The sequence below is a fragment of the Excalfactoria chinensis genome, chromosome 18 (genome assembly GCF_039878825.1).
Source record: "Excalfactoria chinensis isolate bCotChi1 chromosome 18, bCotChi1.hap2, whole genome shotgun sequence".
Taxonomy (NCBI): domain Eukaryota; kingdom Metazoa; phylum Chordata; class Aves; order Galliformes; family Phasianidae; genus Excalfactoria; species Excalfactoria chinensis.
Genome location: NC_092842.1, coordinates 7,383,623 through 7,407,982, shown reverse-complemented (window position 1 = coordinate 7,407,982; position 24,360 = coordinate 7,383,623). Strand labels below are relative to the sequence as shown.

At 51.9% G+C, this 24,360-nt stretch overlaps 3 protein-coding genes across 5 annotated transcripts in view; 2 read left to right on the top strand and 1 right to left on the bottom strand.

The window, feature by feature from the left end:
* Positions 1–5,768, top strand: part of RC3H2 (ring finger and CCCH-type domains 2) — a 29,009-nt gene extending 23,241 nt beyond the window's left edge. The window contains exon 21 of one of the 2 annotated variants that reach the window (XM_072352616.1): positions 462–5,768. In XM_072352616.1, coding sequence (XP_072208717.1) covers positions 462–660 — 199 coding nt within the window. In that variant the 3' untranslated portion in view covers positions 661–5,768. The remainder of the gene's footprint in view (positions 1–461) is intronic. The other variant, XM_072352617.1, reaches the window with a different exon arrangement.
* A 67-nt stretch (positions 5,769–5,835) lies between these two features.
* Positions 5,836–11,514, top strand: PDCL (phosducin like). Of its 2 annotated transcripts, none has more exons than XM_072352524.1 (5): positions 5,836–5,896; positions 6,257–6,352; positions 6,664–6,838; positions 7,246–7,427; positions 8,016–11,514. In XM_072352524.1, exons 3-5 carry the CDS (start codon positions 6,670–6,672, stop codon positions 8,565–8,567), a joined length of 903 nt encoding a protein of 300 aa, XP_072208625.1. In that variant the 5' UTR covers positions 5,836–5,896; positions 6,257–6,352; positions 6,664–6,669; the 3' UTR covers positions 8,568–11,514. The 2 variants fall into 2 exon arrangements, with proteins under 2 accessions (XP_072208625.1, XP_072208626.1); XM_072352525.1 differs by lacking the exon at positions 5,836–5,896 and adding an exon at positions 5,906–5,927.
* Positions 11,515–13,178: 1,664 nt separating this feature from the next.
* Positions 13,179–21,472, bottom strand: PTGS1 (prostaglandin-endoperoxide synthase 1). The gene is made up of 11 exons (XM_072352523.1): positions 21,332–21,472; positions 17,722–17,838; positions 17,499–17,639; positions 16,793–16,936; positions 16,451–16,632; positions 16,284–16,367; positions 15,902–16,148; positions 15,181–15,467; positions 14,520–14,667; positions 14,053–14,440; positions 13,179–13,976 (listed from the first exon to the last, which is right to left on the bottom strand). Exons 1-10 carry the CDS (start codon positions 21,435–21,437, stop codon positions 14,073–14,075), a joined length of 1,824 nt encoding a protein of 607 aa, XP_072208624.1. The 5' UTR covers positions 21,438–21,472; the 3' UTR covers positions 13,179–13,976; positions 14,053–14,072.
* Between the last annotated feature and the right edge of the window lie 2,888 nt (positions 21,473–24,360).

Here is a 24,360-nt window from a genome sequence, read left to right as displayed (position 1 = left end):
TGCTAAGAAGTCAAATTAGGTCACAAACGTGAAAGTCATAGGATGGTACCATTGTTTGTATGCATTGCTGTAATCATATGTGCTGAAACAGATCACAGCTGTTAAAAATACCTTTCATGTACTCAGTAAGCAAAAAATCTGGAAGTATTTTTATAGTTGCCAGAAATTCAGAAGAATTCCAAAAGGTTGAGTTTCAGACTGTTTGCACAAATCTCTATAGAGAGGTAGTTTTAAAAATACACTATTTTAGGTTTATATGTTCTGTAGTTTTTAATGTATAACGCAGTCTTTGAAAATGAGGCAGACTGCATTTAACATCCTGAGCATACCTTTCCATAGTAAGACGTTGTTCCTGTTTCTAAAAATGAGTTTGTCATTATTTATTTAATGCACAGAAATTCAGTTCTGGATACTTGTGCATGTACTTGTTTAATATTTGTGTAACTTATTTTTCTCCTCAGGGAGGAGCAGAAAACAATCCTGCCCGTAACTTCTTGCTTCAGTCAGCCGATCACAACATCTGTTAGCAATGCAAGCTGCCTGCCCATCAGCACATCAGTCAGTGTTGGCAGCCTCATTTTGAAAACTGCTCACATTATGTCTGAGGATAAAAATGACTTTTTAAAGCCTGTTGCAAATGGCAGGATGGTTAACAGCTGAAAGGCATTCATCTTTCCAGCTTGTGACCACACCGTGGAAGCATTTACACTAGCTTTTTATATATATAATATATATTATATAATGTATATTTTTTTTAAAGAATAATATTGGGGTCATGCATTTCCTGTGGACTCTTTGATACTTCAAGCCCCTCTCGCATTAGCATTCTGAAGAAAAAGAAAAAAAAACTTACTTTACTAGGGTAAGGCGTTCACTTTCCACAGATGAATGGAATTTGGACATTGTTTTACTTAAGCTTAAAGCAGCTTTTTATGAGTTTGTAGCAATCCGGTGCGGTATCTGAGCCATTCTTGTTTAAAATGGCTTCTGTAGAAAACTAACAACTCAGTTATTTAAACTAGCAGGATCCTACGATGATACATCTAGTGAAAGGAAGACTAACTTATTTGTCTCTATTTTGTTTCATGAGAGAAGAACTTGTGTCTTGTTGCAGCTGCTTTTTCCTTAGTTGTGGAACTTTGCATGGAGTATTGTTTCCTGATTGAAGATTGAGAGGTGGGGATTTGGACTTGAGACTTTTTACAGGGTTAACACACCATTAGCTTTGCACTGCTGCGTTATTTGCAGGTCTGTGGTGCAGTGCTTTGCTGCAGCATTTTGTTTCCATTTCCCCCCCGTGCACATACACACACACACACACACATTTCTGCTTTAGTACTGTAGATATACACGTACACAGGCTACTTGTCCAAGTAAAGTTACCAGAAGTAAACCAAGTGCCTAAGTCCTCCAGCTAACGTACTAGGTATTGATCTCCCAAGTTATACACGAAACAATTTTCAACCATAGTGAGAGGTTATGCACTAATGTAACAGCAGTTTGTTGTTTTCTAATAATGGTTCTCAACTTGCAGATTATAGAATCCAGATGACTTGGCAAAAAGTATCAGGTGCTCTTTGCTTTCCTTTGAAAACCCTGTATGTAGTGTTTGCACTGACTAACAAGATGGTATTGCTGTTTTTGTACTGTTTTGTTTTTAATTTAAACTAAATATTGGGAATTTAAGGCAGTTATTAGCTTTTATTTAGTGTTGTTAATCGTGGTTTTATATTCAGGTTTAATTTTTGCTTATTCAGTGGCAACTTATTTTCAAAGACTTTGAGAATACAATAATATAGCATTATCTGGCCTTTAGAGCTCTGAAAAGCGTATGAATTTATGCCCTGTTAAGATGTGACTGAGAATCACTTTAGACATGTCAGCTGAAGATAGATTTATTTTTTTTTTCATAAATGCACACGAAGTCGAGCCCTGGGCATATGTTTGGTTGGTTTTTAAGAAGCTTTTAAGAAAGCAGGACTCTCCCTCCTGATGATTACCATCTTGTTTGTCCTCTTACTTTTCTTTGTGACAAGTTTTACTTTTTTTGTTTGTTTTATTAACTTCTGTGAAGTTGTTTACTCTGAAAATTGTACTGGAATATTTTAAGCCAAGCTGATCTTTCACCAGGTGTACTGCATGTAAGGGCTTTTCCTGCTAGCAAAATGCTTAAAGAGGATCATGTTACTGGTCGTCTGAGTTGTTATTTTACAAAATCACAGCTATGTGGTCGGGTAAGATTTTGATAACTGTTTTGTGCACGTTTCTGGGGGGTGGGGGTTGGCATTTCCCTGAGGGTTACTGATTAGACTAAGTAAATATTGGTGTTTGATATCTATCCTAATGAACCTGTCCATGAAATAATTATGTTGTAAATATACCTGAAAATCCAAGGGTTAGTTTTGATATTCTGGTGTCAGTATGGAAGATCTTACACATCTATTTAATACTCAGATGTTAAGGAATGTATGTAGAAAAACAGTCAAATAGTCTTTTAGTTTCCTTTGGCTGTTGCTGTACCTTCCTATAGCCAGTGCCACCTCATAACTAGGGTTAGATCAGTGCTTTGTTTCACTTGCAACTCAAAGTGAATGGATACAAGAACCAGACCACCTTTGTCACCTTAACTTATTTCCTATTGATGTTAAACTTAACTTAGAATGTTAGACATAAATATGATTGTTGTATATTTTATACCAAGACCATTCTGTAAATATGAATTTATATTACTTTTGAAATGCTTCTGAGATACTATTATTTGCTGTACAATGTAATTCCAAAACAGATATGCAAACGAGTATGTCTCTTTCATGGATATTTAAACAGTGAGATCTTCCATGTTGAAGGTGATGTAATTTTTTTAAAAGATTTTTAAATTTTAAATTGCTATTTTGTTACAAAATAGAGAAAATATAAAGGTTTGAGAAGTCCTTATTTGCCCTCAGGGAAAGAGCCCTCTGTGCACCAGAACTCCACAGAACATCTTCAGCATGATCTGAGGGTGAATATATACTACATAAATTGATTGTGTATTTACCTTAACTTTTTAATTTTAAAATTGCAGTTTTAAAAACTTGGTTGTGCTCTGCTGGAGGGGGATTGGAATAAGCTGCTTACACACATTTGCCTGTTTGTCCAGTGAAGTTACATAAGCCTAACATATTCCTGCCAACCATATTGGCATATGTAAGAACAAACGTATCTATATACTCTTGCCTGCAGCAGGAGGTCCCATGATGTAGTAGTTCTCTAGGATGACCATATACTTCATATGGAGAGTTGGTTCTTAACTGAGACTAGTTATTTTCTTGAATTTTTAATGTAGAGAATGACAGGCAAAAGAATTACCTGGGCATTTAAATAGCATGCCAGCTTTTGTCTTACAGTTCTAACACTGACTGTGTGATTTTTTTTGCCATGAAACTATGCCCTCCAGTGCCCTGAGAAGTAGAAGCTACAGGTGGGAACCTAGTTCTGGCTCTCTTCCTTGGTGGAGTTTCATCCCTTGACCCTATGAACAAGTATGTATTCATTTGTCTAGTTGCAAATCAGGTGCCTTTGGGCTATGGAAGGGCTTACTTTCTGACACTGAGATATAGTTACTAATTTTTGTGCTTTAATAGCAGTGGTTCCCATTTAGGTTTTGGCCTAAGATACCTTTGCTGTCAGGAAAAAAAAAAAGGCCCATAGCAGATTGGGGAAAAGAGATTGGCTCCTTTGCTTTGCTTGGACAAGCATTTTGGGTTTGTTTGTTGTGTTTTTTTTCTTTTGTTTTCCCCTCTTAGGGGTACAGCAGGGATTTCACATGCAAGAGATACAGGAATTATTAGTATCTAAGTTAATTGTGTTGCCTCACTACCTGGATTCATTCCTTGTTTTGCCTCATTTTCCACATAGGTCTTAATAGAGACTAATGCTTGTGCTGGGAGAATGCTTGTGTGAAAAGTAACTATCTGTACATTCTTAACATATAATTATAGCAGAGTGATAGCCCTGCTACTGATATTTTGTTCCTGTAAACAGGTGACAAGAAATGAATCTTAGTGTTTATGCAGATTTTGCATTGTAGAATGTATACTAGACCCTTCAAAGGAAAGGTTAGACTCTTTGCAAAGCAAACTGGCGTTGGTTCTTGGTAGTCTAGTACAGGGATGCTGAAGTTTGACACTTGATTTTAAAACAAAACAATTGTACACAGCTGATTGTTAAATAAGCTCTTAATTGCTCATTGTAGAAGTCTAATCTGGCAGGTTTTAGTGCTTTGATAACACGGTTGTGTTATTGCACAATTTTAATTATCCTGTGCTCGAGAGCTGAATGCTGTTCTTGTATAATAGCGTACTAGGCTGGATGAGGTACAAAGCAATGCACAGTGGTCGGAAACAGCTGAGGATAGAACACTTAAAATAACTAACTACACTCAGAATAGTTCCAAACATGTTTTTGTTTGCTTTCTTAAAGCACAAGTTGTCAAGTTGTATCTGTTGCTGTACATAGACACTGTATGCCAGCAGCTCCTTGATCATCTTTGTGAACAGATTCTTCATTATTATTAGACTTAAAGGAAGATGTTGAATTTGAGAGTGTAACAAAATGAGAAATGATTGAATTATCTATAGTATGTAAAAGTCCATTCTTTATGTTGTAGTTTGGTCCCTTCTGTTAGGCAGCTCCCCTCTCATTGAGGGACCTCTTCTGCAAGCAGAACACAACAAATGTGCTTTGGAATGACCCAGTTTTCAGGATAAACGAGCAGCGCTTTGGCAGCAGGCAGCACTGTGCATCTCTTTGCTGGCAAGGGAGCACAGCGAGGGAAGGGAGCTGCCGGTGACGGGGAAAGCCAGAAAGGAATGGCTGACGTTCCCAGATCCCAGCGTAGCACTGCGCCTCCAGTTGTGATCGAGAGGTTGCCGCAAAGGCTGAACTCGACCAGAGCCTGCGTCTCTCGCTGCCAAAAGCCAGGGTCGTTGCCCAGAGCCCGTCGACTTACCCAGAGCAGATCTCTGTGAATCCGAGGCATGGGATGCATGCATTTCGTAGCTGGGCAAACAAGTATATTATACGGTAGTTGTGATACAACACACGTGGCTTTGATTTGTACTGCACATCCCCACTGTACAGCCACTCCGAAGTATCGTGGTTAGCTTGCAGCATCTGCTGTCCGCATTTATACTGTTTACTGCGTATTCTTTTCCCTGGAAGTTTAAGGAAAATTTTTTTCTCGTTGCATCGATTACATTTTTATAAATTTGCTTAGCTGGAAAGTTTGGGAAAAGAGGCCTGTTTGTCAATTGTACAACCGATTGTGAAGCTCTAGTGTGAATATTTTTACGTCTGTATTAGACATTTTCTTTGCAAATCTATTGTTCGATTGAAATGTAAATGAAATAAAAGATGGTGTACACCCATCATGTATAAAGCAGGCACCATCGCTACGATGGATTTAATGCTCATTTTTATGGCGCATTCTCAGCTTCTATTTAAAACTATAATTTAAAATCTGTAAAATGAAATGGGGTTATATGGGGGAGTAAATTCTATTCCGTTTATTTCGGTTTGAGTTCCCGACTCGTCTGTTCCCTCGTGTTAGAGTTAGGGGGGCCCCGCGCGGGGCGGCCGTGCGTGTTTGCTGTAGCACTGAAGTGAAGAGGTTTTAGCTTTGGCTGGTCACAGAGTAGAGCATCATGGTTTTCAGTGTTTGAGAGACTCGATGGAAGAAGTTTGCAGTATTGACATGTATTTGCATGCACAAATAAAAACTATTTGTCCACCTTAACCGCCTCCGTCCCTTCCACCCGCGCCGCTCCCCCCGCCCGCCGGGGCCGTTCCCGCAGCGCCCCGCCCCGCTCCGCCCCCTTCCCGCCGTGCCCCGCGCGGAGCGCTCCGGAAGGCGGCGGTGAGGCGTCGGGCCGGGCCGGGTTCGGAGGGTGGGTGGGAGCGGGCCGAGCCGGGCTGGGCGGCACCGCGGGCTCCCCGGTAACCCCGGTAACCCCGGGCACGGCTTGCGGAGCGCTGTCGGCGCTGCGGGGCTCCGCCTTGAGCCGCCCGCTGCGGGAGGGGCCGGGCGGGCGGGCGGCCCGTTGGCCTTGTTGTGCTGTGCGCGGGGTGGCGGTGCCGCCTGCGCTGCCTCCGCGCTCTCGGAGCCAGTTTCCTGCGCTCGAGTTAAAGCCAAGCGCGGTTCTTTCCGCTGCTTGTTCGGGGCGCGGGCCGTTCGAGAAGCGGTGTGCGATGCGCTCGCGGTCGGATCTCCCTGCAGGTGCTGCTGCTGAGCCCGCTGTGGTGCGGGCGGCGCTCTGCTTCCTCTGCTCCGAGGAACCGCCGGCAGAACAGAGCTGCTGCTGGAAACAGAACCGTACGTGGCGGGGCAGCGGGGGGCGGATGGGGATCGCTTAGAAATAAATTCTCCGTGGGTAAAAACGCGCGGAGATCCGCTCACGTGTGCCTGCAAAAACAGCGATTATAACTGCGGCTGTTGGAGTGCTGAGACGCGAAGTAGGGCTGTGTTTGAAATCGTCATTAAGAGCTCGCTCGTGTGACTGCTGGATGTGTGGCAGTGGGCCTGAACGCTTCTGTGTGGGTAAAAGCTGCTCGGGAGGAGTGAAAGCTTGCAAAGCCTGCTGCTGTCCGTGTAAGAGGTGCATCGTCTGTTGTGTTTGTTTTTAGAACATAATGACTGCGTTGGATGATAAACTTCTGGGCGAGAAGCTGCAGTATTATTACAGCAGTAGTGAGGGTGAGGACGAAGACAGTGAGAAGGAAGACAAAGAAGGGGAGAGCTCCATTCCTGACAGCGTTGGGGAGGTCGAGCTCAGCAGCGATGGCAGTGCGGTCAACACAGGTATTGCCATATCACACTGACTGTATTGGTTGGAAGGTTTGTGTGGTTTCCTGCTGTGTTGTTGTTGTAACAAAAGACGTATTTTTAGCTATACTTGAGTCAAAGCTGCAGTTGTGGGGTTCTTGAAGGCTTAGATATTAATCTCAGTTAACCTTCAATACAGTTATGAAGGTAGCCCAGCTGGGTAGGGTTGTCTTTCTGGACAAAAACAGATAGAAGCTCAAGGACGTGCAGATGGCAGGTTACCTCTGTTCTTCTCGTTCATTACAACATTTTGCACAGTGTACAGAAAGCTTATGATAAGTCTGCTGATTTACTGCTGATTTCCATAAAATTACTGGAATTTTAAACAAAAGAAGTAATTTTGTTACTGTTTTGTAGTCAAATGCCAGCATATTTAATTTCAGGTCCAAAAGGAGTCATTAATGACTGGCGAAGGTTTAAACAACTGGAGACAGAACAGAGACAGGAGCAGTGCAGAGAAATGGAACGCCTCATAAAGAAGTTGTCTATGACGTGTAGATCTCACTTAGATGAGGAGACTGATAAGCAGAAACAGAAAGAGCTTCAGGAAAAAATCAATGGAAAGGTAACATGACACGAAGGAATTGCCATTCAAACATTGGACTTTTTTTGTTTCATTATTTGTGTGTGTCGAGCAGATTGGAATCCTTATCGGGTCAGTAGATATGTTTAAGAAAGCAGGTGAATAGACACAAAATACGTGAACTCCTTGTGATTTCATTTCTACAGACAAGGTGATGTACTTGTTCTACCAAAGAAATGTTTGCTCAAAATCTCATTAAAAAAGCTGGTGAAAGAGAAGTGATCTGAGGTCAGGCATGGTACCCAAATCGGTGCTCAGAGCTTAGTGAAAGCACATAGCTACCATTAACCTGAATTAAAGTGGGATCGTGGAGCAGCCACTTGAGTTATTAGTGCAGCATGTGGGAACCAGCAAACCCAAGGCTGAAATTGCTGTTCCCACTGGACACAGTTTCTAATTAGATGAAAATGGAGTGTAATACAGCCAGTGCTTGAGCCTCCGTGGCTTGCACTTGCCTGTTATTAAAGATGAGTGACCCACATTAATCCTCTTGATTTAAATTAATTATGTAAGTGACCTATATAGTGAAGGTCTTCTTTTTTTCTCTGTCGCATATCTTTGTATTTTTAGATGACGTTACAAGAATATAACATGATTCACAATGATGAAGATGATGAGGAATTTTTACAGCGATACAGGAAGCAGCGAATGGAGGAGATGAGGCAGCAGCTGTACAGCGGGCAGCAATTTAAGCAGGTTTTTGAGATTACCAGCGGAGAAGCGTTTTTGGACACGGTTGATAAAGAGCATAAGAGCACCCTGATCATGATCCATATTTATGAAGATGATATCCCTGGTGCTGAATCCCTGAATGGCTGTATGATCTGCCTGGCTGCTGAGTACCCAACAGTTAAATTTTGCAGAGTAAAGAGTTCGCTCATTGGTGCCAGCGCTCGCTTTACCAATAATGCTCTGCCAGCTTTGCTTGTCTACAAGGCAGGTGAGCTCATTGGCAACTTTGTGCGGATCACTGACCAGCTCGGAGAAGATTTTTTTGCTGTAGACCTGGAGGCTTTTTTGCAGGAGTGTGGTCTGCTTCCAGAAAAAGACCTCGTGCTCCTGACTTCTATACATAACCCATCGGCGTGTTACAGTGAAGACAGTGATCTGGAAATAGACTGAACCACTTACACCAGAGGGCCAGTAGGTGTAGTTGTGCTGTGGGATGTTGTTGTGCCAGGGATTGTTCCCTTCCTTTCTTAGTGTGGGTATGTTATTCTTCCCCTCCATACACTTGGACTTCTGCTTGTTAAAATGTTGTTTAAAATAACGTAAAGCATTCCTAACATTTTCCTAAATTAACTCAGTGAAGTACATGTTAAAATGTATTTTGCTAAGCATGAAATTCTAATGCAATTAGAATGCAATTCTAATTAAATTTTTAGGCGTTCTCATCTTTTATTAACCTGAAATTGAACTGCTGCCAGTGAGTTAACGCAGCAAGGTCCCTCCTTCCATCCTGCAGCTTTCAGGCCCCTTCTTGGAACTGTTGTTCTAACAGTTGACATCAAATTTTTGTTCAGTACTCACTTGCAAATAACAACAATTCCTGACTTGATCCTGAAAATTGCTTTTGAGCTGGAGTGGGCTCTTCTTTCTTTAACCTTGTCTGAGAGACTTAAATGGGAAAATGTTCCTTCTGGTGCAGCTCTTAAAGCATTCTTAGGTTTTAAAATAGCTACTATTAGAATTCACGGCAGTCACTTCAGCAGGAAATAATCTCTGCCTCTAAAGAGAGAACCAACAGACATCCTGGAGAGCATCAAGGAGAGTTTGTTGGCAAAATGCTGAACTGGAACTTAGCTAGCCTTGGAATTGCATGTATCTCTAAAATCCTCAAACACTGTTAAATAAGTGCTAATGTTTGTCTCTGTCCGCATACTACCTGCATAAGATGGGTCTTCAGATGCATTTTGGATATTAATAATCCTGGGACCTGACACATGACTGGAAGGCTTTGTGGGAAATGAGCCCTGGGCCAATAGACGAGCTCCCGTCCCTTGTCTGAAGCTCAGTGTGTAGCTTCTGCACAGTGTCAGGCAGGATCAGAAGCGTTGCCGCAGTCCTGCTTTTCCTCTGATGGCAGCTCTTCGGGAGCATGGGGTGCTTTGGTACAGTGCGTCAGTGGAGTGCACTGACAGAGAAGATGCTGTGGAGTTGGGGTGGAAGCATTGTAGCTGTAAAAGTTGCACAGTGACACTGGTGACTCCCCAAAAACTTGGAATTCCCACTTCTGGTCACAGATTAAAAGCCACGCAGCGCTGGCTGAGCCCATTTGTCTTTTTGTTAAGTTATTGCTCCTGAATGCTGTATGTTACACTTCCCTTCTGCAGCAAGTTCCTCGTTATCATTTGTTAGGGATTATATTGTTATTAAAGTGTGTTTGTTTTATTTGTGCTCCACTTACTTTATAGGTAGTGATATTGGGATCCAGGGTTTCTACTGCATTTACAGCTCATCCTGCCTCCAGCAAGTCTAGCACTATGTAGCTGTGACATAACCCCAGCAGCGTTAGAAACCATTAGCAGCATGTAGTGAATGCAAGCTTGGAAACCTCCAGTGATGCAGAGCAGGGCCAATGCTTTGCTGGCTGTGTGATGGTGTAATCTCCCTGCACCTGGTACAAATGAGCATGCTGAAGGTGTGCACTCTGTACTTAGTTGTTACTGAATTACGTCTCCTGCACACTGGATATTCCGTTCGCTTTCTCACACACAACCTATTGTGTTTGTTATTTAATTTTGAGGAAAGTAGACTGTCCTTACGTCACTATGTAATGCTATGTTTAATGATTATATTTAATGGCAAGTTTTGTGTGAGGCACTTCAGAGCACTGGGGAGAAGTGCAAAAATTTCCTTGTAAGCACCATGTTCATAGTAAGAATAGATCTTAGGACAAGGATAAGCATTTATACTTGTATGTATTCAGACTATTTTTAAAAGTAGTGTAAGCAGACGGGTAAATAATTTGTAATTAAAAATAGCTGAAAGAGCACGCTGAGCTGCTTTAAGGAAAGTGGCAGAAAGCCAAAGTTTAAAACGTGGTGTGAGATTCGGGTTAATTAAGTCTCTGAGTGTGGGTGTGCTGCCTCTCAGAAAGAAAGTCAAAGTAACCATGATTTGTACTCGGGGTGAGACTCAGGAAGTCTGTAGTGCTGACAGGCGCATGTTAGCAGCACAATAAAACCTGGTTTGGAGGGGGGAAGAGCTGACTGAGTTACTTTGGAGTTTTATTTGTACCAAGCAGGGGTTGGGGCACATGGCTGTAAAGCTGTAACGGGATCAGAACCTCTCGCTGCTCTGATGGCCTGCAGCAAGGTGACTGAGTCCTGGTTGTGAGGTTTTGGTGCTCAGGTATATGACAGGTGGTTTATGCTGCCAGCAGCAAAAGGGGGGGAAAGGTGCAGAGAAGTTTGAATCCAGTACATCGTTGATCTGAAAGAAAAGAATGAGCGCAAGGGAGAAGAGGGGCAAAGAGTTAATGCTGCTGAGAAGCAAGGCTGGAGTGCTGCTGTTGCTTTGCCCGTTCCTGTAGCTAAATCCTTCCAAACCAACTAGCCAGTAGTTCTGTGGTCCCAAACCCAGCATTCTTAATGCATGTAAGGCAGCAGAGCAAAGTAGAACAGATTATAGGATAGGTATGTTATGAATTTGTTACTGTCCATTCAATACAAATAAGAACTACAGCGCATACTAACATGTAGCTGTTTTAGTTGAAGTGTCTGTTTCATTTATCTTAAGTGTTTTAGTTGAAGTGTTGAAGTCTGTTTCATTTATCTTAAGTGAAGTCCTGACCTGCGGATTAAAAACTGGAGTATGTATGCATATATATGTGCACATTATAGATGTGCATTAGAGAACTGAAATTAAAGTGAAATTGTACCAAGACATACCTACAATAAAAGTTCTGAAACATTCTGGTTTGGCCTTGAGCGTCAGGACTTGGGTTTGAGGCAGATGCCTCTCCTTCCCTCCAGGCTGTTGTGTTCCGTCACTGTCAGAACTCCACTTGTATGGATGCATTCCTACTAAATTGCTTGACTTTGAATAAAGGAAGCTTTTTAATCTTGCCAAAGACGTTTCATCTGTGTTTTCTGGCACAGCACAAAGCGCTGCTCTGGGCAGAAACCTGACGGGGTATTCCAGCATTTTTCAGAGCTGCGAAAGGCTCTGGCACAGCAGGCAGGTGGTAGAGATCCGAGCAGTGATGGCTGGCGTGGGTTGTACACTCGGATGTTTTGTCTCTTGCACTAGGCTCTATCTTGACTTGGCCAGAAGTCCTCTGTAATTAATATTCAGGATGAGATTCAGCTGCTAGACAACAGCAGGAGTCAGTGCACCCATCCTGTGTCCCGGCAGCAGCTCGCCCTGCAGCTCCCAGAGGTGGTGGGCGCTGGGCAGGTACCAGCCTGCAAGCTGTCCCTTGGGCTCTGCCTGCTCCTTCCTCACGCACTTCCTCCCCCCCCCACCAGCACCCTGTTGCTTTTTTTAGTGCATCTGATGAAACTGCTCAGAGATAAAAGTGCTGTGAAAGGTTGGGAGTCTGGAGCAAAGCGGTTGCGGTTGGTTCCCTTCCTTTTGCCTTGGCAGAGTTTGTGCAGCCATTGCTCAAGTTTGAACATTTTTTGGCTGCAGTTGTGACAGCATGAAACAAACTTAAATCCATTCGGTCCACAAAGCAAGAGAACTCAGAAAGAAAGCGACTGGTGCTGGAAAACAAGGTTGATATTTATTGCCTTCAAATGTTTTCAGATTCTTACCCTGGTTTGCTCATCTGAACTAAGACAGTAAGTTAATGCATGGTGAAGGTTCAGTGAGCAGCACTTCTTTCTAGTGCCACGCTACGTGTGCTGTGTTTGCAGTCTGTCCTTTCTGTGTCCTGTTTTCTACATGCAGCTCTGCTTAGTCCTGTGTCTGCCCGTGGAGCTGAAGGAGGGCAGCAGCACCTCTGCAGGGCTGTACATTTCCTTCTGCCCGTCTATTCTGGTGCTACAGCCACATCACATCCCCTTCAGAGTGCTGGGGGTTATTTGTAGGAACACCAAAAAGAGAATTGCTATTAAAAGTGCTGCAGGCAGCAGATCTTTTCGTCCTAGTGTCCACTTTGGTCATTTGGTGCACAGTGAATCATTACTCCAAAGGTCACACAAACACAGGCAGATGTTGTCCTTTCTGCTCCTCACACCGCGTGCACTCACAGTGCTCTCTGTGCACATCAGCCCGCAGGCACACACTGCTGCCGCGCTCCCCAGAGATGCTGAACACAGGACTGAGGGACCAGCAAAGGCCACGGGGGGGGCTGGAGGCTGTGCTATTGCTGGGGAAACATCCCCTTTGGTGGCACTGAGACAGCTCTCCGTGTGCCCGATGGCCAGCATGCTTATCAGCTGGTAACAAACAACACTGGCTGGCCATGATAGCCACAAACAAAAGCAGGATACTTGTGGCCTAACTGAAACAAGGAGGATGCTTGGAGCTGGAGCCCTGTGCACAGTGAGGCCCCAGGCATGCTCTGCCAGTGTGACACTGGAAACACATGGTGCACAGAATGCAGTGTGTGCTGCTGTCTGGGGATATGGCGGCAGCCCTTGGCCACGCACTGCTCCCACTGGATGCCATCTGCCCACCCAAGCATGGGAACTGCAACAAGGGCTGGCACCCAGGAAATCCCTGCACCCCGTGTGAATGCTGCTGAGCCTTCTCCAGCTCCGCCTGGTCCCGGGCACCTGCCTTGGTCTGTCTGCACTGCGAGAGCCTGAGAACTTGGAGGAAATGAGAGTGGTTTTTAACATTGTTTATTTTAGAGGTCCATTTTCTGGGATCTGGCTGGGACCAAGGCCAGCAGCCCTGGCTGCCGGTGATCACGTCATGCTTTTGGTGAGGGCTTATGTCTGCAAGTGCTGTGGAGCGGGTCAAGCAGGCAGTGTGCCTTTGGAACGTGTTCTACTGAGCTATTAATGCAGGAAAGTGCAGTGAGCAGAGGGCGGGGGAGTCTTTATAGGGTGATGTGCACAGAGGTAGCTCAGAGCAGCCTGTGGTGTGCCAGGACAGCAGTGCAAGGTGGGGGCACAGGGCTCTGGGAGCTCCCCAGGGCTGGGCAGCTGGCATGGGCACCCTCTGTCCAGTGCCAGGCAGGATGGAGGGCAGAGCGGGGCTGCTGTGGAGAACCAGGTGAGAGCACAGCCTGCAGCACATCTGCAGTGCATCCTTCCCAGCGAGGCTGTGCTCTGTGTGCTGTGTGCTCTCTGGAGTGCAGTGCCCCACAGCAGGAATGGGCAGTGGGAGCTGAGGGAGAGGAGCAGAGAGGATAGGAGCAACATGGGGCACTGGGATTTACCAAGCGAGCTCCAAAGCTGACTTAGTGCAAGGCAGCAGTAGAAAGATTAGGTCTGCTGAGATCTCCTCAGGCACTCGAGCTCTTCCCAAGGTGAGCACAAGCCTCTCCCTGCTGGTGTGGGGCAGAGCCGGAGCCCACCCAGGGCAGGATCCTCTGCTGGCACGGGATGGGCAGAGCCCCAGCCCCAGCACTGCCTGCAGGGACAACAGGGACAGTCAGTGCTGGGCAGAGCTCTGTCCCCTCCCTGGGCCGGGTGAGGCCGGGCCGTACCTGCGTGGGCTGTGCTGATCCTACAGCTCTGTGGATGATGCTCCACCTGCATGGCCACTGTTGGTCTCACCTGCTGCCGCAGCATCCGGCACACGGAATGACACGTATGGACACTTCTTCACGTTGAGGCACACGAGTTTCTCCAGCGATGCTGTCTTGACGATCTCAAAGCCGGTTGCTCCACCAAAGGTACTGGGCTTCCAGTACTCCGGGGAGCAGATGGGGTTCCCAAGAAGTCCCTTCAGTGAAAATGGAGCACCAATCTCCACCATGCTTTCCCCAAAGATGCCGTTGGGTTGGGGTTTCTCAAGCAGCAATCCTGGATAAAACTCCAGAGCATCAATGTCTCCATACAGCTCCTCCAGCTCTGCTGCCTTCTCCTCTTCTCCTGCCCCAAGAGAACCCCAGAGCCTCAGCACGGGCCGGGCTGGCAGCCCTTGAGCCCAGCCAGGGGAGCGGGGTCCTACCTGTGAGCTCCTGGAAGGACGTGTAGGGCTTCAGGCCAAACCTCTTCCTGTACTCATTGAAGGGCTGCAGCCTCAGCTGCCGCGACTCCTCGATGACTCCAACGGCCACTCCCAATACGTTGGCATTGATGTTTTGCCCCCCGCCGATCTGCAGGAGGAGAGCATGAGGAGAAGCGTGCACACAGGAGTAGGCCCCAGCCTCATCCCAGCCCTGCTGATACCCAGGCCCTGGGATGGGGGTTTTGCTGGGTTTGGGGTCACGGCAGGAGTCCTGAGAGCAGCAGGTCTGAGTGGCAGCCTTGCTGCTTCACACAAGTCAGAAATGTTGATACGATCACTTGGAAGGGAACATCCATGTGATGGCAGCAAAGAACAGTACGAGACGAGCTGTTCCATGCCGCACAGCCTGGCCTGGAGCCACCCTGCACCGCAGGCTTCTGGCTGCACCATGGTGTTTACTGCAGCGTCCCAGGACTGAGCACACGGTGCTGCCAGGGCCCAGCCCACTGCACTGCTTGTGGGGAGGGCCCACGGCATGCACAGCACTGCCAGGAAAGGTTGGCAAATGCAACACACAGGTTGGAGGCACACACCGAGCACTGCGGTGGGACAGATGGGGCACCGCAGCCCCACGGGATGCACCAGCAGCACAGGACCTTACCCTTCCTGCAATCTGCCTGGAAAAGGACTCCACCAGGGCCTCCACACCATAGTCCATGAGCATGGAGGTGTTGTAGAGGAACTGCTTGTAGCTGTACTCCTGTCCCTGGATGGTGAAGGAGTCGGGCATCAGCCCGTGCCAGTGGTAGAGCTGGTTGAACTCCACCGCAATGCGATTGCGGTACTGGAACTGCTGCTCAAACAGCAGCTCAGGGTCAAACTTGAGGCTCAGGAAGTACCCGCTGAGGTGCTGCACGTAGTCCTCAATGACGATCTTGATGGTCTCCCCTGGGCAGGAGGTGAGAGAAGCAAGTGTCAGCGGGGGGGATCCCCCTCGGCCCCACTGCTGCGGGGCGCTGGGCTGGGTGTGCTACTCACGTGCAGCGTGGGACCCGCCTGACTCTGGGCTGGGGACCTTGGTGGGAAACTTCTCTGTGAATTACCTTTCCACCAAAAAAGGTCGTTTTGCCAAAACAGAAATGGCTTTTGAGAAAGCCAACCCCAGCGTGCTGCTTAATATAACACTGCCGTGGGTCTTTAATCATTTTACTGTCATTTCACACCAAGTCACTTCCACCCAGAATCCCAAAAAGAATATCAGAATGAAATAATTCAGAACTTCAGCTTAATCACTCAAAACTAAGTCTGCTGACAGACCAAAGACAACGATCTCCAGAAGGCTGTGAGAGGAACTCCCCAGTCCCTAACAGTGAAGCACCCACCGATGAGGATGAGCCGTGCTGTCTGGAAGAGCTGCTCGTCGCCCCAGGTGGGATGCTCCTGCTTCAGGATGTCACAGACGCGGTTGTGCTCACGCAGCCAGAGCGTGGCGTACATGCAGAGCCCCGGCAGCAGCCCAAACACCTCCTGCCCCATCGCCAGCTGCTTCTCCTTGGGGATGGCAGGCGGATAGACCATGTGCACCGGCACCTCAGTGACAGACGGTGGGTACACCTCCCCATTCACCACCTCGGGGGCACAGGAACAGAAAGCGAGTTGGGGAGGAAGCCACGTGGTTCTGGCAGCTGCCAGGGGGACGAGGGCTTCCAGTGATCTTGGGGCATGGAACTGAGATGCATCTCAGTATCTTATGCTGTGTAGTACCTGGAATTTGAGCTTCCCATCTTGGAAGAGACGCAGCTGGTGCTGCCGCTGCAGGTTGTCCCCATACAGGTGCCCCAGGTCCACCTGTGGGAGCACACGGTGTGAGCAGGGTGGCAGCCTGCCTGTGCCCATCACTGTGCCCGCCGCACTGAGCCCTGCCCCCTCACCCCGTGCCCCAGTGCCTTGGTGAAACCACGTCCCATCTTCCCAGAGGTCTTGAAGAACTGGTGGGTGAAATGCTGGGCGAAGAAGGCGAACATCAAGTTGGTGCCCCGGGGGTCAGCTTCAAATTTGTGCCGCAGCAGGAAGCGCTGAGCCAGCAGCTGGGCATCGGGGAGCTGCTGCTTCCCTGTGGAGGACAGGGGCTGATGCCAGGCTGTGCAGTTCAACCACTGCAGCACAGTGCATGCAGCGCGCAATGGTGATGTGGCACCAGGTAGGAGACAGACACTGCTCTGCAGACCCAGCCCGTGCTCATCACCTCCTGTGTTCCTGTGCCAACTACATACCTTTGGTCCCCATGGGCGTGGGACATTCCTCTGGCACTGGTGGGAGGATGCGGGTGTAATAGCTGACATTGGCGTAGGCCTCCCAGCTGATGTAGCCGTATTGGGAGTTGAAGGTGGGAGGGCTGGGGATGAGGTTGGCGCGAACTGAAAGGAGAGAGCTCAGTCGATGCCATGGGGCAGCACAGACCCCAGGCATCCCAGGAAGCAGAGCGCCTGGCCATGTCCCACTGGGCTGGGCTGTACCCCCCCATCAGAGGATGCAGGTCCCTGCATGAGCGGATTGTTCTGCTTCTGCACTAATGGATTCCTGGATGATGAATTAGACGACAAACATGCATAAATGCTGAAATCAACAGCCGGAGCCTTGTGAACATGTCCCTATGGCTCCAAGAGCTGGAACCTAAATATTTATGCAAAGTGATAAATGCAAGGACATGAGTAACAAGGTCCAACTCCATATTTCCACCAGCTGCTCCCTGTGCGGCCACTCCAGAGCCCTTTGTAGGGGAAGCATGGCGTGACGACAGCAGCCGTTGCCTGGCTCTCAGCCTGTGTGTGGGGCTCAGCCTCCCTGTACCTCGCACTGCAACATCACCTACATGAGGGTGCCTCTAAGCAAAGTGAGGGTGCCTCTAAGCAAAGTGACCCAGCCTGGTGCCACCCATGCCCACGCTGATGCCCAGAGTCCTTGTGCCACCCCCGGTACCTGTAAGCACGAGCCTCATCAGTGTGTCTCTGATGAATGTGCTGTTGATGATGTCCCAGAACCACCCAAAGTGGGTGAGGACAAAGTGGTAGAAGGCGGGACTGGGCTTCAGCAGGTCACGTAGGCGCGTCCAGAGCTCAGCTGTGGGACACAAACGCAGCACAGCACTTGGCACCAGGTAACAACAGCACAGTGCTCACCCAGCACAGTGCCATGGACTTACGTGAGGTGCAGTTGGCCCCGAAGTACCCCGTCCGCGTGCAGTCACACTCGTAGCCTTCCAGGCCGATGCGCACACACACACCTTGGTGCTGGCAGGGGTAATAGCAGCACGGGTTGACTGGGGAGGGAGAGGAGAGGTCACCATCCACCTGCAGTGCCACCACACCGGGCACTTCACTGCTCCCCAGTGGGGCTTTGCTGCCCTGCACACAGACAAGCCCAGCACAGCAAGAGGCAGCAGAAAGGCACTGCTGGAGCCTTGCGCATGGGCTGCTGTGCCCCAGAGCTGGAGAAATCCCTGCAAACGTCACTGTTAATAATGGCAATTGTCTGAGCTGCAGTTTGCTTTGGCACAGGGCTTTTCTGCCCTGAGTGGAGGAAGGGGCTGACTGCTGGGCTCCTTCCTCCCAGCCCCTGCCTGGTCGCTTCCTTCACAGCTGCCCTTTGCCTGCACACCCCGGCTGCAGCCACCAGATAAGAGCCCATCCTGCCCTCCCCACGGCATCACCCGGCCAGTGCAGCTGTGCTGGGGGCACACTGCAGTCCCAGTCCATCCCAGTAGCTCCTCCTGGGCCGTGCTGGAGGTGTCACTGCAGCCCTGGGGGCTTTGCTGCGCAGGGAGAAGCCTGAAAGCACCGTGCTGTGGCATCACATCACCAGTCTGCCAGCACTTGGGCAGCTGCCTCAGCACAGAACAGGAGGAGCAGGATGGGGCCACAGGGTGAGGGCAGCCCAGGAGCTGGAAGCGGCTGCGGTGGGGCTGTGCAATGTAAACCATCCTTGGCACGCAGTGCGGAGCTGCCTCCAGCCTGGAGCTGCCACAGGGAGTTTGGTGGACACGGCACCCAGGGACAGATCCTGCTCAAAGGCACTGGGAACTGTCACCATCAGTGTGTCCATGGCACAGATGCTATGGGGGTTGTGCTCCCAGCCCCAAGGGTTCTGCCTGATCTGGTTCAAATTCTGCAAGGTCTGGAGCCAGGCTCTCATGCAGGCTGGCACAATGCACAATACATTTTCCATAGGAAATTGAAGCTAGAAACAAACATCTTTGACAAATCAAGCTAATTGCACAGCCCCGCAGTTTCCCAGACATCTCAGGGCTCTTCTCAGTGCTGGGACCCTGAACCCTCACGCAATGGGGCCAGCCCATAGGGTGCAGCTCCCAGCCCTTTCCTCAAGCTCCCTTTCACCTTGGACCTCTCCACGTCCCCAGATGCTGTCACATCCCTGGGTGAAGGCAGACCTTATTTCTCAGACAAATTAACTTCAGACCATTCGCCTGCTGTTTCGTAGCACTAAACCTGCCAGCAGGGCCGTGCAGCAGCACAGCTGGAGCATCCTGGGAGTACTGCTGCACCGTTAGCTCTGCGTTCAACCCCGCTGCAAACACCAACACCTATGAGAGCAGCCCTGCTCCATGCCCAGGGCTCTGCAGGCTGCTGCCTGCTCCAGGTTCACGGCAGTGTCAGTGCGTGGGGACCCACGGGTGGGGTGGGAGCAGCACGTCCCAGCCAGGGGGCACCGAGCGTGTCCCGGCCTGCAACAGCCACCTCCACCCTGAGCAGGAATCCAGTGATGTGGCCACAGGTGTGGGACATGCTGGTCCTGCCCCCCACCCCAAACTGCAGCCCCTCCATGACGGCACAGCCAGCGAATGCCCACGATCACTGCTGAAAAATGCCTCATTTTGGGGTCAACATCCGCTCCACCAACTGCAGCCAAAGTGACGACATGGGGTGAATCATGAGCAGGCTGGGCTCACCGGGTGGGACGTTCCCAGTGTGCACATGGCTCTGAGCTGTGAAGACACTGAATGGTTCACTCACACTTGTTTTTCTGATTTGTGAAGGTTTTTTGGGCCCAGGAGCCACTCCCAACCCACTGCAGCCAGATGATCATCTGCAACAGCTTATGGCTGCACAGCAACCTGCAGGGCTGCAGCTGCACCATGCGCACGGGGAGCCTGACCACAGGTAGTGGGAATGGACCCAGATCTGCAGGAGGAACCACAGATCTGAGCCTGGATGAGGTGGTGACACCAGGGACAGCTGAGCCTGTGGTGAACAGGGCTGGGCTTGAGAAGGATGCAACTGGAGAGGCCCTGGGTTAGTCTACAGAAACATGTGCTTCTACACAAATACACAGCCCCAAGGCGAAGGCAGCAGACAGGTGCCAAGGGCAATATCCGCAGGGGAAAGCAGAGACACGCTGTGGGAGCCCAGCCCAGGTCACAGCCAGGGAAAGCCTGGAAGGAGAGAAAACATTACTGCTCTGAGCCAAGGAGCTGCCTGCAAAGATGTGAGGAGACGTGCAAGCACCCAGCAGGCAGGGGTTACTCTGCCCTCAGGAAGCTGTGTGCCTCCTGAAGCCATCCACAGCGCTCACTGCACTGCAGCTCCCAGCGCAGGTCCCCCAGTCTCTGTCAGCTCTCTTCTTTGCTAATCAAAACTTGAAAGATAATCCCCATGTGGTGCCATCTGTCTTGACCCCGTTCTGCCACCAGCAGCACCAGGGCTGTGCCATCGCAGTGTGTCCATCCCAGCAGCCATGGGCTGGCTGTGCCCAGTGATCCCCAGGTCCTGTCCTGTGGGACCCAATGCATGGCTGCCTGCCGATGGCTCCCAGAGCTGCACGTTGGTGCAGGTGCCATGTGAGCAGCCCCATGAGCCTGGCTCATGTTCCCTTTTGGACGCACACCCACTGCCACAGGGAAGTCTCCACCTAAGGCTCATTGTTTCTGTGCAGGAACAGCCACCGCACTGCGGGAGGGCTGCGGGTGCTGGGAGGAGGCCGTGCCCCATCCCTACAGCCCCTCTGCCCCATGCAGTCCAAACCCTCTGCACTGGGCTCTGCGCCCCTTCCTGCCCCGTAGCAGTGGGGTCACCGCCACTGCCTGCACCACACACGGCCACAGCACACCAAGGGTTGCCCAGCACTGCACGCTCCTGTGCTGCTTTTGCCATGAAGGCGAGGTGAGGAAGTGCCAAACCCGGGAAGTTCTGTGTGCTGGGTCCTGTAATGCAGAAGCGAGGAAAATCATTTCATGGCAGAGGAACACGGTCAGCATTCAGCCTCGGTCCTGCCCGGGGCAGCACACGGATGGCGCTGTCAGCACTGGAGATTTTTCTCATCTCGGTCCGTGGCTGCGTTCACCCCTCGATGCTGAGCCCAGCGCGAGGCCAGCACATGGCACACAGCGCAGCACGAGGCCGCGGGGATGGGACGAGGCGCAGCTCAGAGGGCGGCAGCTGCGCCCAGAGCCGCGGGCACGGCGCCGCTTCTCCCCAGGAGCTCCAGGCGGCCGCCGGCAGCCGTCGGGGCAGCGCGGAGCGGGCCCTCCCTGCAGCGCCCTCAGCCACCGCCACGACCTCGTCCCGGGCCGGGCACCAGCAGGGGCGATGGGCGCGATCCTGCCCCGAGACCGCTGAGAGAGACAGCGCGGGGGCCCCGACCTGTCCACGCCTCACCTCGTGGCACCGACCCCGGCCCCGCCGCCCCGTCCGCGCTCCGGGTCCCGCAGGCACTCCCGATCCCGCACTCCCAATAGCGGCTCCCCCCGCGCCCCGGCACCGCCTCGGGGTCTCCCCCCGCCGCCCGCCCCCTCGTACCGGTGCCGGCGGCCGCGGCGCTCCCGGCGGCGCAGAGCAGCATCGCGTGGGCGACGAGAAGCCGCAGCGCGGCCAGGTGGGCCCGGGTCCGGCACCCACCGCCCATGGCTACAGGCAGCTCCGCCGCGTCCCGCGCTGCCCGGCCCGGCCCCGCCGCCCCCGCCCCCGCTGCGCCTCCTCCCGCCCCCGCCGGGACGGGGCCGCCTCCAGCCCGGCCCCCGGGGGGACCCCGCTCTCCTCCAGGGCCGCGCCCCGCTCCTCGCGTCCCCGCGTCCCGTCCCGCCCCATCCCACCCCGCGTCCCGGGGGCGGTGGCACAGCTCCGGCGGCGCCGTGTTGCAGCCCGGCACCAACGGCGGAGCAAATGGGGTCACCGGGAAGCATCGCGGTGCCTCCCGCCCGGCGCTGCTCCCGGCCCGGTGCCGGCAGAGCGGGATCGGACGGCGTGCTGCAGGCGGTGTGCGGGGTAGCGCCCTGCAGAGCGCCGTGGGGCGGCCGCGGGGGCGTCCCCGTGCCTGGTGGCACCGTGCGGGCTACTCCGGGTGTTTGGGGCAGCCGCGTTTGGGGCTACTGGGGCTTTGCTGTCGCCTCTCAGAGCTGCAGAAGCCCAAAACAGAAGCAGCCGCACACCGCCCCGCTCCGCACCAATCAGACGGGCGCTGTGCAGCCCTCCTGGAGCACCGCGCGCTGCCCCTGGACTAAGGGCTGATCCCGGCCCGCACCCAGCGCGGCTCCTCACGGCAGGGCCGGGGGACACGGCACGGCTGTGCGGGCGGCTCCGGGAAGGAGCGGTGCGGGGCCGCGCGGACGCTCCGCCATCGCTCTACCGCAGCCGGAGGGACACGGCCGTCGCCGTCATCCACGTGTGCGTCGTGCCGGGCAGCGGCCCGGGGGGGAACGCGGGGTCACGAACTGCGTGTGTTTGGCCCGAGGAGCCTCGAGGAGGCCTCCAGTGGGACCGACCCCACGGGGCTGGAGGAGCCGCTGTGCTTTCGAGGCCCGCTTCTTCCCCGCTCCTCTCCGTCGTCGCCGCGCTCCGCCTTTGTGTCCCTCTGCTTTTCTCAGCATTGGACGGGCGCAGCTTTGCTCGCTTTACGCGCACGGAGCCCCGAGCTGGGATCCCACCCTGTGTGCGTATCCCGGGCTGCGCACAGCGCGCGGCGCTGCGCGGGACGGCCGAGCGCTGCCGGCTCCGTAGGGAGGCAGCAAAACACCGCCAATGGCAGCGCGGGGCCGCGAGGAGAGCGGGGCGGCTCAGAGCAGCGCTCGGACACCGCTCACGGCGGCTGCTTCTCCCGGGGGCCGCAGCGGAGCTTTGCCCTGCGCCGGGGGTGGGACGGGGACACCGAGCCCTCGGGGCCGGCACCGCGGAGCTCCTTCTGCCCCAGCGGCGGTGTGCCGTGCGGGAGCTGCCCTGGAAGCTGACAGCCCCGGCCCTGTGCTCGGGGCCCTGCAGGTGTGTGTGCCCAGAGATGAGCATCCCCGGGCAGACCCGTCCGTGCGCAGCCCTGCAGGAGCTCTTTGCGTGGGGATGCGATCCGAGGGGTAGATCCATCCTGAGGCAACGCCGGGCTGACAGTGGAGGAGCCAGAACCAGCGCCATGCCTCCTTACCCCAGTGAGCACTGAGAGAATGCCACAGCGAGTGCCAATGGCCACGGCCACACCGTGGCATCACTCCTGTCGGGAGATGTGGGGCAGCTCAGGGTCAAACCCTCCCTGGGGCTGAGCAGGGTCTGCAGTGCCCACACTCAGGCCCAGCCCTTCCCCGGAGCACAGCGGATGAAGGCCGAGCGCTTCCCCGGGACAGGGAGCTGACAGGCGCTGTTTGGGGGGCTACAAATCAGAGCTGAAAGGCCCCGGCTGGACAGGCTGTCTGGGAACTCGTAACCTGAGCCCCAGGAAAGAAGGACTCAGGAAAGCGCTTTCAGCAATCATATTCATCATCTTCAGCCTGGCTCATTAGGCTCGCCGAGCCCAGCTCCGCCACCGCCAACGCCTCCCGCACGCAGATAGAGCCGCCAGCTCAGACAAATAAATGCTTCCAGCTTCCCGCTGGATGCAACAGGTCAGGGAGCATCTGATGCCAATTACCTGTGGTGTAGGGTTCTTTCCCCAGCCCTCGCACCCGGCTCTCCCTGTGACCGTGGGTGCCGGCCCCTGCGTGGCCCCATCGCCCTCTGCTTCTCATGGGGCAGCCATGGGGCAGTTTAGGGTTCCCATCCCTTGCAGGAGGGGCTGCCCTGTGCCATCCATACCAAAGGGGTCTTCCCTGCCAGTAATGGGACCGGCACAGCCGTGTGGCCTCAGTGAGTGTGGCTGTGAAATGGGCACAGCTGTGCTCACACAGTGGCTCTTCAGGGGCACCTCACGCTTCCCCTGCTCCAGGAGGGATGTCCCTAATTGCCCCAAAGGTCAGTGTCCCCACATTGAGGCCACGTGTCAGGGGGACCCCGGGCAGGACGCAGTCACTCGGCATCAACGCTGGGGGCCAGGAAATTGCAGCGGACACGAACCTAAATACACCGTGTGTCACCCCCAGGTAATCAGGGCTCGGGCAGATTCCGGCTGACAGCTTAAATGCTTTAATTCTTCGGATGCTGCATTTCAAGGGGGGTCCCGTGTGCCATGAGCTTCTCCCTTCAAGCTGAAGGTTTGTCTGTAATTGGAGGCATGTTCTGTTGCCCTGAAACTAGCCAGGTCCCCGCTGGAGGAGGGGGCTGCGGGAAGGCAGCAATTTCCCTTATGGAATTATTTACCTGATTAGAGAGTTTATTTTATCAAAATTGCTTCAGAATGGGGCCACTCAGTGTGTCCAGCGCGGGGAGCTCCCTGGTGGGGCAGGCGGCCTGGAGACAGGTAATTTGTGTGCTTAATGGGACTAATCCGCCAGCAATTACACCAATAGATTTCACGGCTGCAAAGTGCTCTGTTCCCATCAATTAAAAATCTGTTAAGAAGATTAGCGCAAAAAGGTATCAAAAGAAACCCAAGAGCTTCTTTCCTCACCGGCCCCCGAAGGCGTGTGTGG